The sequence below is a fragment of the Trifolium pratense genome, linkage group LG1 (assembly GCF_020283565.1).
Source record: "Trifolium pratense cultivar HEN17-A07 linkage group LG1, ARS_RC_1.1, whole genome shotgun sequence".
Taxonomy (NCBI): Eukaryota; Viridiplantae; Streptophyta; class Magnoliopsida; order Fabales; family Fabaceae; genus Trifolium; species Trifolium pratense.
Genome location: NC_060059.1, coordinates 3,483,924 through 3,496,976, shown reverse-complemented (window position 1 = coordinate 3,496,976; position 13,053 = coordinate 3,483,924). Strand labels below are relative to the sequence as shown.

The following is a 13,053-nucleotide window of genomic DNA, read 5'->3' as shown; positions in this document are numbered from 1 at the left end:
CACACATTAGTAACCAAGAGGTGGGACCCATATTTTACCCAAGGACTTAAACCCCACACAAAACACTCATCTTCATTATTACAAAATCAATGAAAAGGAAAGTTGAAACTCTTCCTCTCTTCTCTCACGTATCACCACCACCACCTACTCATCTCTTCTAAACATCAACCTTTATTAACACCCACTACATGCAAAGGTATTTTATTACTCATGGAAGTAAGTTGAAGATAAGGTGAGCAATTTCAAACCCATCTCTCTCATTCTCTCCTTCGTGTACCCTCCATTGCAACCCATCCATTCAAACCTTTGGAAAATCAAATCTTGGGTCTGCATGTCTTCAATTCCTTCACTTCTACTCTCTTGGAACTAAGAATTGTGTGGTGTGTGACAGGGGCTGAAGCTTTTGCACAAGAATCAGAATTTGGAACTTGAAGTAAGGTTGAGGATTTAGGAGTTTCAAGAGAAAAATTGCTATTTCTTAACAGGTGGGTTCCTTTAGTTAGAGATTTTGGGAAATTATTATGATTTAAAAATTTGATTTACTTAGTAATTATGTATGTTTGTAGTTAAGTCTAGAAATTCATGAACTTTGGGTATTGATTTAGTTAATAATCATGTATGTTTGTGGTTAAGCCTATAAATTTATGAAATTGTATGCTGATAGCTATTTTCCCATTATCCAAATGCTTAGACTTATGCTAAAAAACATGTTTGATGATGGTTATGGACTCTGGTATAAATTGAGGATGAATAGGGGATCTTAAACTTTGGTTCGGAAACTTAATTTTCAGGTAAAAACTCATTTTTCTGCAGCATCAATAGATCAATGCACAAACCAATCGACTTACAGACCTTCTAATGCTGAAAATCTATTTTTTTACTACTGTCGGTCGATTGATAAACTGTTTTTGATATAATCACTCGATTGATACTGCATATAAGTGAGAAAAATTACATTTTTAAGGTCCTAATGATCCCCAATTCATACTAGTATAATTCATGACTATTGCCCATGATTTTTAGCACTGTTTAACAATATGAAACAGGTTAAAGAAAGTTCAATGGGAAGAGGTATAGATAATACTTAGTTACTAACTACATAGTTTCCGGAACGGATGATACAGGTAGACAAATTCTTTAGAACAGTTGATCATGAGGTGGTTAATTCTAAACCACAACTTTATCTAGCCTTTGGCTATGAGACTAGCTTTGCTAGGAAGGATTCTCCATTACTAGTGAGAATCAGTTTACTTAAATTGTGAGATGAGGTGGTACTCTGATCTATATTTAATATCAGGGACTACCGTCCGGCCTTCGAGACTCGCTCACCTCGAAGTGTCCGTGAGTTATAAAATGAACCAAGTTAATTAATGTGTGTTACACTTTACTATAACTATGTTATGAATTGTGCATATGAATCTGTTTATAATTTATGATCAACTAATAGACAGGTTAAGCTCATCCACTAATACTTAGGTAGATGGAACCACTGAGACGAAGTGACTGTCTCACCCCCCACTTTTTGTTATAGGTAAACAGGTGGAGCAAGGCAAGGGTAAGCTAATTGGGAGTAGTGACTGATGCAGAAATGATATCTAGTTGATTATGAGTTATCATGTTTTGAACTATGGCTAATTCCTACATGTATTAGTACTAATTGACTAGTTATGCTTCAGATTTTGAGACTTTCAACATTATTTTAAGTCTTGTGCTATGTTGTTCAAGAACTTTATTGTAATTTTTAATGTAATTCCATGTACCGTTATGAGTATTTTGTATCGTATTCTAGTTATTCGATATGGGGTGTTATAATTGGTATCAGAGCAGGTCGATTCAGACTGTGCCATGGGACATTAAAAATTTCAATGTCAAGTAGTATGGTTTCTTCGAGTTCTAACATATATTCTATTGTTATACCATATTGAGCCTGATCAACTCAATTTTGTTATGACAGAGAGTAACATGTCTGGGAATCGGAGTGGACCTGAGAGTCTAAGGAGCAATGAGATAGAAGAGGAGGACGATATGTCAGACATCGATCCTAACGCAGATATGTGGGTTCAGATGTTGCACCAACAACAACTGATGCATCGACAATATCAGGCGCAACAGGCGCAGGCTGATAGACATCATAGGGAAATGATGCAGGCCCTTCTGCAGCAGAGAGGACAGCCACAACCAGAAGTAGCTCAACCACCCCCGGCTCAGCGGGGAAATCCTGCGTACCGGGAATTTTGTAGGATGAACCCTCCGACCTTCGAGGGTCAGTATGTACCAGCAGAAGCAAGTGAGTGGCTGTTTCGCATGGCAGAGATGTTGGAGGATGTGGATGGTACTCAAGCCGAAAAAGTTTCCTTTGCTACCCGCTTATTTCGGGGGGCAGCTCGTAATTGGTGGCATGGTACCAAGGAGTACATGATGACAAATGCTATAGAGATGAACTGGGAGAATTTTAGTAGGTTGTTCATGGGTCATTATGTGCCGGAGAGTTACTCATTTCAAATGGGGCGTGAGCTGGGAGAACTTAAGCAAGGCAGTTCCACCGTGGCAGAGTATACTCAGAGGTTCAATGAGCTGATTCGCTATTCCTCCGATGTTAACGGCGTTCTTTCGGAGAAGGGGAAGATGAACAAGTACCGTTATGGGTTGAGGGGAGACATTGCCCATGCGGTGTCTTTACAAAATATTGCTAATTTTGCAGACTTAATTCAGAAGGCGTATTCAGCCGAAGCGACGATCGACTTTGCTAACAAAGAGAAGCAGGCTGCGTACCAACAGAGAAAAGAATCGGGAAAGTTTAAGCAACATTTGAAGGCTAAGGGTTCTCCTAGCAAGGGAAAGCAGACTCACTCACCACAATCCCCTAGAACTTGCCCTAAGTGTGGTAATTATCACGGTGGTGAATGCATGAAAGGGAAGGGAATATGTTATTTTTGTAAGCAACCGGGGCACATGAAGAGTGACTGCCCTAAATGGAAAAGCGTGGGTGGTGCAGAAGGCACTACAATTAGCAAAGGAAGAGTCTACACCATGGAAGGAGAGAAAGCTAAAAGCGACAACAGTTTGATTGCGGGTATGTGCTTAATTGGTCAATCTAATGTGTTTGTATTGTTTGACTGCGGAGCTACCAACTCCTTTATTTCTGTTAACTGTGTGAAGCGTCTAAATCTAGAATCCTCCCCACTGATTCCTCCGATGTCAGTATCAGTTGCCACTGGCGGAAGAGTTATATCTAAGCGAGTATGTCAGAGTTGTCCCATCACTGTCACCGGAAAAACTTACTTCGTAGATCTCATATGCTTACCTATTAGTGATCTTGATGTCATTTTAGGCATGGATTGGCTTTCTGCCAATTCCGTGTATATTGGGTGCGCTGAGAAGAGCATTTATATGCCAACCGAGAACACCGCTGAAGGTGTAGCATTATCAACATTACTACAGAACACCCACCAGATGGTTCAATACCTGTTCGCTGAAAATAAGAATTTTTGTATCTTGTTCACTGTGACTCCAGAACCTGTCCTGAGTCCCAGCAACATTCCTATTGTGAATGAATTCTTAGATGTCTTTCCCGACGATATCACGAATCTCCCTCCAGAACGAGAAATTGAATTCTCGATTGACTTGCTTCCTGGAGCTCAGCCTATTTCCGTGGCACCTTATCGGATGTCACCTGTCGAACTTAGAGAGTTGAAGAATCAGTTGGAAGAGTTGCTTAGAAAGCATTTTATCAGACCTAGTGTGTCTCCATGGGGAGCACCAGTACTCCTGGTTAAGAAGAAAGATGGTACAATGCGGTTGTGTATAGACTATCGTCAACTCAACAAAGTTACCATCAAGAATAAGTACCCACTACCGAGAATTGACGACCTATTAGACCAACTCAGAGGCGCGACCGTATTTTCAAAGATTGATTTGCGATCCGGTTATCACCAGATCCGTATTAGATCCTCGGATGTTTCAAAGACTGCCTTCAGAACCCGATACGGTCACTATGAGTTTTTGGTGATGCCGTTCGGTGTTACTAATGCTCCAGCCATCTTTATGGACTATATGAACCGCATCTTCCAGCCATATCTAGACAAGTTTGTGGTTATCTTCATTGACGACATTCTGATTTATTCTAAGGATTCTCAAGAGCATGCAGAGCACTTAAGAATAGTCTTAGAAATCCTTCGTGAGAAGAAGTTGTATGCCAAGTTCAGCAAATGTGAGTTTTGGTTGTCGGAAGTCAAATTCTTAGGCCACGTAATATCTCAGGGTGGAGTATCAGTGGATCAATCGAAAGTGGAGGCAGTGTTGAATTGGGAGCGACCCAGAAGTGTCACCGAAGTTAGAAGTTTTTTGGGTTTAGCTGGTTACTACAGAAGATTCATCAAGAGTTTTTCCCAAATTGCATTACCCTTGACGCGGTTGACTAGAAAAGACACACCCTTCGTGTGGAACGAAGAGTGTGAGAGAAGTTTCAGACGGTTAAAGGAGATGTTAACTCAGGCACCAGTTTTAACCATTCCGGATCCAACCAAGAGCTATGTAGTGTTTTGTGATGCGTCAGCTAAAGGACTTGGATGTGTGCTTATGCAGGATGACCGGGTGGTGGCATATGCATCCAGGCAACTCAAGACGCATGAAGAGAACTACCCTACACATGACCTTGAATTAGCTGCCATAATTTTCGCACTGAAAATATGGAGACATCACTTGTATGGAGTTCATTTTGACCTATTCAGCGACCACAAGAGTTTGAAATATCTGTTTGATCAAAAGGAGTTAAATATGAGGCAGAGGCGCTGGATGGAGTACTTGAAAGATTTTGATTTTGAATTGAAATATCACCCTGGCAAAGCAAATGTAGTAGCGGATGCTCTGAGCAGGAAAGCTTTGCATGCATCAGAGTTGATGATGCACAAGTGTAGACTCATTGAGAGTTTCAGGAATTTGAATCTCAACGTGATGGACGTGGAAGGTGGATTGTTGATGAATAAATATGAAATGTCCTGCGATTTGAGAAGCATGATCGTCCAAGCTCAGATATCTGACCCGGATTTGCAAAGAAGAATTGGTAAGCCCGAGTTCTCTGTATCAGCAGACGGAGCCATCCTTTATGAAGGTAGATTGTGTGTACCAAACGACACTGAATTGAAGCAGTTGATTTTAAGTGAGGCCCATAAAAGTGGATTCTCTATCCACCCCGGCTCCACCAAGATGTACCATGACTTGAAGAAAGACTATTGGTGGCCCGGCATGAAGACCGAAATAGCAGAATTTGTGGCACGTTGCATAGTGTGCCAACAGGTGAAAATTGAGCATCAGAAGCCAGCAGGGTTGTTGCAACCACTTGAGATTCCTCAGTGGAAGTGGGAGCAAATTACAATGGACTTTGTTAGTGGATTACCGCGCACAAAGAAGGGACATGATTCAATTTGGGTAATCGTGGATCGATTGACGAAGTCAGCGCATTTCATAGTAGTTAAGACAACTTTTAAGGCCCCAAAGTATGCAGAGCTCTTTATTTCCAAGATTGTGAAGTTGCATGGTGTACCCCTGAGTATCGTGTCAGATAGAGATGCAAGGTTCACGTCAAGATTCTGGAAGGCATTTCAGGAAGCTATGGGCACTAGATTGAAAATGAGTACATCTCATCACCCTCAGACAGATGGACAGTCTGAGAGAACAATTCAAACTCTGGAAGACATGCTGAGAGCATGTGTGTTAGAAGATGGAGGCAGCTGGGGTAACTATCTGCACTTGATTGAGTTCGCATACAACAATAGCTACCATTCCAGCATCGGAATGGCTCCTTATGAAGCCCTGTATGGTAGGAAGTGCAGGACACCCTTGTGTTGGGCTGAAGTTGGTGAAAAAGGCATATTAGGACCAGACATGGTGCAAGAGACTACCTTGAAAATTAAATCAATTCAAGAAAAGATGAAAACGGCTCAGAGTCGCCAAAAGAGTTATGCAGATAAAGGACGACGGTCAGTGGAGTTTAAGGAAGGTGATCACGTATTTTTGAAAGTAACTCCTATGTTGAGATTAAGAGGTGTGTTTAAAACCAAGAAGCTGTGCCCGAGATATATTGGTCCGTTTCAAATCATTGAACGAGTCGGTGAGGTAGCATATAGACTAGCATTGCCTCCGGCAATGTCAGGACTACATGACGTTTTTCACGTGTCTCAACTCAGAAAGTTTGTCCCTGACCCGTTCACAACAGTAGACTTGGATACAGTGGACTTGAAATCAGACTTGACATTTCAACCGCAACCAGTTCATATTATAGGCCGCGATGTCAAGGCATTAAGAAGTAAAACCATTCCAATCGTGAAAGTGTTGTGGGAAGGATCCCCGGACGGAGAAGCTACTTGGGAACTCGAATCGGAGATGCGAAAACAATATCCCCACTTGTTTTCAGGTATGAATTTTCAATTTCGAGGACGAAATTATTTTAAGGGGGGTAGGATGTAACAACCCACTTTAAAATAGTTAAGAGTAATAGTAAGGAGAAGTTTATGAAAAGAAACTAGTGTTAAAATTATGCACACACATTAGTAACCAAGAGGTGGGACCCATATTTTACCCAAGGACTTAAACCCCACACAAAACACTCATCTTCATTATTACAAAATCAATGAAAAGGAAAGTTGAAACTCTTCCTCTCTTCTCTCACGTATCACCACCACCACCTACTCATCTCTTCTAAACATCAACCTTTATTAACACCCACTACATGCAAAGGTATTTTATTACTCATGGAAGTAAGTTGAAGATAAGGTGAGCAATTTCAAACCCATCTCTCTCATTCTCTCCTTCGTGTACCCTCCATTGCAACCCATCCATTCAAACCTTTGGAAAATCAAATCTTGGGTCTGCATGTCTTCAATTCCTTCACTTCTACTCTCTTGGAACTAAGAATTGTGTGGTGTGTGACAGGGGCTGAAGCTTTTGCACAAGAATCAGAATTTGGAACTTGAAGTAAGGTTGAGGATTTAGGAGTTTCAAGAGAAAAATTGCTATTTCTTAACAGGTGGGTTCCTTTAGTTAGAGATTTTGGGAAATTATTATGATTTAAAAATTTGATTTACTTAGTAATTATGTATGTTTGTAGTTAAGTCTAGAAATTCATGAACTTTGGGTATTGATTTAGTTAATAATCATGTATGTTTGTGGTTAAGCCTATAAATTTATGAAATTGTATGCTGATAGCTATTTTCCCATTATCCAAATGCTTAGACTTATGCTAAAAAACATGTTTGATGATGGTTATGGACTCTGGTATAAATTGAGGATGAATAGGGGATCTTAAACTTTGGTTCGGAAACTTAATTTTCAGGTAAAAACTCATTTTTCTGCAGCATCAATAGATCAATGCACAAACCAATCGACTTACAGACCTTCTAATGCTGAAAATCTATTTTTTTACTACTGTCGGTCGATTGATAAACTGTTTTTGATATAATCACTCGATTGATACTGCATATAAGTGAGAAAAATTACATTTTTAAGGTCCTAATGATCCCCAATTCATACTAGTATAATTCATGACTATTGCCCATGATTTTTAGCACTGTTTAACAATATGAAACAGGTTAAAGAAAGTTCAATGGGAAGAGGTATAGATAATACTTAGTTACTAACTACATAGTTTCCGGAACGGATGATACAGGTAGACAAATTCTTTAGAACAGTTGATCATGAGGTGGTTAATTCTAAACCACAACTTTATCTAGCCTTTGGCTATGAGACTAGCTTTGCTAGGAAGGATTCTCCATTACTAGTGAGAATCAGTTTACTTAAATTGTGAGATGAGGTGGTACTCTGATCTATATTTAATATCAGGGACTACCGTCCGGCCTTCGAGACTCGCTCACCTCGAAGTGTCCGTGAGTTATAAAATGAACCAAGTTAATTAATGTGTGTTACACTTTACTATAACTATGTTATGAATTGTGCATATGAATCTGTTTATAATTTATGATCAACTAATAGACAGGTTAAGCTCATCCACTAATACTTAGGTAGATGGAACCACTGAGACGAAGTGACTGTCTCACCCCCCACTTTTTGTTATAGGTAAACAGGTGGAGCAAGGCAAGGGTAAGCTAATTGGGAGTAGTGACTGATGCAGAAATGATATCTAGTTGATTATGAGTTATCATGTTTTGAACTATGGCTAATTCCTACATGTATTAGTACTAATTGACTAGTTATGCTTCAGATTTTGAGACTTTCAACATTATTTTAAGTCTTGTGCTATGTTGTTCAAGAACTTTATTGTAATTTTTAATGTAATTCCATGTACCGTTATGAGTATTTTGTATCGTATTCTAGTTATTCGATATGGGGTGTTATAATTCTAATAGCCAACAATACACATAATGTCGAACGGGAAACTTTTTTATTAGAGAATTGAATCATTTTTCTTTAATACTGAAAAATAAAAAAAACTTCAATATGAGCAAATGAATAACATAAACACAATTGTGTAGATTATGATCTAAGGTCCAACTCACCATAAACATTGAAAAATATATGATAGTAGTAACATTCAAAGAACACTAACTCATTGGAACCCACAGCCACAGCCTTTTATATTGTCGTTCATAGTTTTGTCAAATTTGATAGACTTAGGTTCGAGATAATTTTTATACTTTTTTACAACAGCAGTGCTATATATTACGAACGATTGATCGTAGAATGCTCACTTGCTTCCCTTTTTTGTTGTTGTACAGTCCCGCAATTTGTTTTGGATAGCCACTACCTACACTGTAAAAAACTTGTTTGCTGCCACCACCATTTTTTGTTCTTTGTGCTTACTTTCAACAAGTATAAGGTTTCTATTTAGTGCTAAGTACAAGCTTCTTTATGCTTACTTAATTTTGTTAAAGATATGAAGATCTGAGGATGATAGTGAGGAAAGAATAAGGATAAAAAAGCAAGAGGGTGAGATAGGTTAATGGAAAGAAAGAAGAAACACAACACTTCACCGCTTGTTTCAGGAAAGTGCATATAGTCGTCTCAAAGGAGGGATCGGCAGAGCGCTAGGAAACAATCTTTTACAAAATTAAGTCATTTGAAGGACGCGTCACCTATCGCGTAATTCGTGAATGAGAGTTTCGTTGCATTAAGCATTATTCTTTTTCCAAATCAATCCATGCTAAAATACGGGATCGATGTGTCATACCCAAATACCCAATTTGACAATTCTATTTTACTTTAAAAGAGAATCAGATACTTTTGTTCACATCTTCTTGTTTAAAAAACCACTTTTAACAAAGTTCATCTGAGGTTTCACCATCAAAAGCATAATTTGACAATCGACAATGACATTATGAAAGTTTTCCACAAGTAAGGAATCCAGAAGAAATAACTCTTAAATTTAATGATCAAACTAAATACATATATCACATAACTAATTCATAATTCCCTTGAAAAAGTATTTAAATGAACCTCTTAAGAGCTTCAAACTTAACATTTTATCAAATACAGGTAGTATTATCTGTTTTATTCGCATTAACCCACCCAACATATCTAACTTTAAAAATGCATATAATAATTCCATCTCAAAAGGTTAATGTGTGGTATAACATTTTGTCCTTAAAATGTATGTTAAGGAAACTAAAAATAGAATTTTGACATTGAAACCAAATTTTAAATGTTCAAATTGGCTTTAATCCTCTTACTCTCTCATTGAAAAAATTCAAATACAAGAATCTGTAGTTGTAAATAGCTAAACAAGGTACAATAGACCTTTGAGTCAACAAACAAACAAACAAAAACCAGTTCTATCTTTCAAAAGGATGACATAGAAGTATTACAGTAGATTTTCTAATGTTCAGCAGACTCATACAAATGAAATTGAATCCTAAATTGAACCCCCTACTTTATTCAATGAAAGCCAACTTTATTGCTTAAAATTTGTTTGGTTTTAAGAAATAAACAAGCCTAAATAGGTTATAATGTTTGTCTGTCTATAAATAAATTGTCTCTGCAATGTTAGAGATGGTGCCAAACTTCACAAATACCCTGTATATAATAATATACAAACAAATTTAAGGGTCTTATATAATAATGTAGTAAAAATCAGATTATAAACCCATTATAGCACACATCATGTCATAAACTGATTGAACTATAGGCTTTTTCAAAATACCCACCCATAAAACATAAAACATGTTACTATAAAGTAAGAACAGCTTAATTTTTTACTATCATAGCATATCTCAAATTTATTTCATCAACTCATTCAAATAGTCTTTTCAAAATCCCCACAAAAAATGTGCCTTGAACTATCAAAATCTCAGTTATCAATTATCAAATAAGCTTGACTTTTCATCAGGGTTTAGGATTAATAAACCTCAATTTGGATTAATAAACCACATAAAACTAGTATTACAAATAATTTGATAGTTATAACCCAATGAGACTAGCATATTAATCCAACAACTAAATTGATATCAGCATTCTAATAATTGATCATAATAATCATAACAAAAAGTTCGCATCCGCAATTAAATTAACACAAGTTAATTAAAACATAAGTAACTAAATATTCAACAACAAAATTTCAACTGTCTTCAACAAAAATGCAATATCTGTAAATTTTAAAAAACAACATAGTACCACAGATAGATCTGAAAATACAAAAAAGCCCATTATAGATCAAATACTTTACTCTATTCTTCAGCGGAAATTTCACCATTTTTCTTGTTGTGCTTCCTTGCATACCTCTGATTCCTCAAAAACTTAGGATCCATCTACAGTAATCAATAACAATAAACTATTACTATTAACCAAAAAAATCGATGAAAATGAAAAACTGAGAGGAAAATGAATGAATATATACCCCTTTGGTTGAAGTGTGGCGATGCCTCTTTGGCTTTTTGATGCCATTCTTGTGAGCTTTGTAAGATTGGTTGTGAGCGGTGTGATTCTTCGACTTTGCCATCTCTGAAATTCAACAAACAAAGAGGTAAGAAACGATAGAGTGAAACGATTGGAAAATTGAAATTTGGGGGAATTGAAGAAGGCGAAAACCTAATTAGGGTTTTGTTGAGCGGAACAAAAGATGGGAGAGAGGTTTAGGGAGTGTATATGTTTGTGACTGAGGAAGAATGGGCCGGGTGGAGAGTAAGGTGGGCTTGGCCTTGTGTACATAAGAAGCCCAAATTACTAATTATTAATTTATTATTATTTTTTTGGGTTAAATATGTTTTTGTTCTCTATAGTTTTTTTTCGTCAATGTATTTAGTTCATACTTTTCATTCAACTCGTGCATACTATTTGAATTTTTTTTTTGCGGTCATGTTTAGTATATTGTATGAATCTCTATTACAAAATTTGAAATTTTTTTTAACAAAAGATGAATTAAATATGATTTTTTTTTTTAGTTTTTTGCACATAAAAATTCATAAATAATTTATCTTATGTGAAAAAATTCTAAATTTTTATCGGAAATGTTCTTATAACATTATAAACATAAATACATAAAATCATTCAAAAATGTGAAAGTATACACAAACTGAATGAAAAGTAAGGACAAAAACATTGACGGGAAAAATTTCAGGGACTAAAAAGTGTGAAAAAAATCTTCAGAGACTAAAATGAAAATTTTGAGAAACTATATGGACAAAAAAACATATTTAACCCTACCTTTTTAGTGAGCTGCCCCAAATAGACGAGGTTATTTTTAATACTTTTTTGTAATCGGATTCGCGCTTAAATTCAATGAAATTCTGAAAATTTTCAACAAATCACATAAGAAATTGAGAAGAAATAAATCTTTTTTTTTAAGAAGCCAAAATGGAATATATTAACACAAACAGCCTCCCCAGCACAAGCCGTACCGAGATAGACTAACAAAGTTTACAATAGAGTCAAAGAGATACAATCACAATCAAATCATACAAGACCCAAACACAACAGTGGACTAGACCACCAGCTATGGTAGTTCAAAGCTAACGTAATACTCGTTGACTTCAACCACCTAAAAGAGAAAAGCTTGATCTTATCCAACAAAAGATGAGGCGTGCCTGTTGAGCCTTTGAACAACCGGTGATTTCTCTCTGTCCATATCACTCAAACACAAACTAGCCAAAGAAGCTGCAGAAAAGACCGTCGCGCTCTAGATACACCTGCGGAAGCTGTAAACTGGACAAAATGATCACGCACAGTAATAAAATCCATCGGTAATATGCCAACCCACGCACGAACTAAGTCCCAAAGAGAGCCAGCTATGCTACAAGATAAAAATAAGTGATGGGCTGACTCAGTCGCTCCACAACCAAAAACACAAGAATCAAACTAAATGGCCACGGCACACAAGTGACGCAACTAATTCACAATTCCCTTCAAATTATTCAAATGATTTGTTCATGAAGTCTCTTGTTTGGAACTTCAAACTTAACAGTTTATTTTTTTCCAGTTTTTTTTATCAAATATTGTACATCTTATTATTACATGTTTTATTTGCATACATATGATCAAACTTATCTCATAATGATTTTGCAATTTTTTTTGCCGTAATGTGGTTCAAAATATTGTCATCAACTCACTTATGAATGTATCGACATATTAAGGTATCGTTTGGTCTGATTTTTTTTCTTCTTTTATTTAGAGTTTATGTAATTTTTATATATTATTATAAGTTTGTGAGTTTGTCAAGGTAGTTTATGATAAAATAGCTTATAAAATTACAATTTTCACTAGTGTGCACTTATAAAATAATAGAAAACCTAATTTATATTGCATAAGTTATTTGCATAAGCTCAAAAAACTAATTTGTTAATCACAAATTAATTTTTTTAAAGAAAACCCAAAACTTTTATGATGCACCAAAATTATTCTTTGATTACCCATCGTTAGTTGGTTCAGTGGTGATTGACACTGAACTTGATAGGGAGGACCGCGGTTCGATCCCCGCAGCTGCTATCGAGAGGGAGCTGGAACCAATTAATGTCAAAACTGACCTCCGAACCAGATTCAACCGATGATAAAAAAAAAATTATTCTTTGATTAATAATAATAAATAAAAAAAAACAGAGAGAGAAGAGAAAT

General features: G+C 36.6%; 1 protein-coding gene across 1 annotated transcript; it reads right to left on the bottom strand.

The window, feature by feature from the left end:
• Nucleotides 1–10,485: 10,485 nt before the first annotated feature.
• Nucleotides 10,486–11,127, bottom strand: LOC123902760 (60S ribosomal protein L29-1-like). Its single transcript, XM_045952545.1, has 3 exons — nucleotides 11,035–11,127; nucleotides 10,844–10,947; nucleotides 10,486–10,754 (listed from the first exon to the last, which is right to left on the bottom strand). Exons 2-3 carry the CDS (start codon nucleotides 10,943–10,945, stop codon nucleotides 10,674–10,676), a joined length of 183 nt encoding a protein of 60 aa, XP_045808501.1. The 5' UTR covers nucleotides 10,946–10,947; nucleotides 11,035–11,127; the 3' UTR covers nucleotides 10,486–10,673.
• Nucleotides 11,128–13,053: the final 1,926 nt, after the last annotated feature.

Excerpts from the sequence above, each read along its gene's own strand:
- LOC123902760 (XM_045952545.1), bottom strand. The coding sequence starts at position 10,945 with ATGGCAAAGTCGAAGAATCACACCGCTCACAACCAATCTTACAAAGCT. Across the intron at positions 10,755-10,843 it reads GCCACACTTCAACCAAAGGG|ATGGATCCTAAGTTTTTGAG; the intron begins GTATATATTCAT and ends TGATTACTGTAG.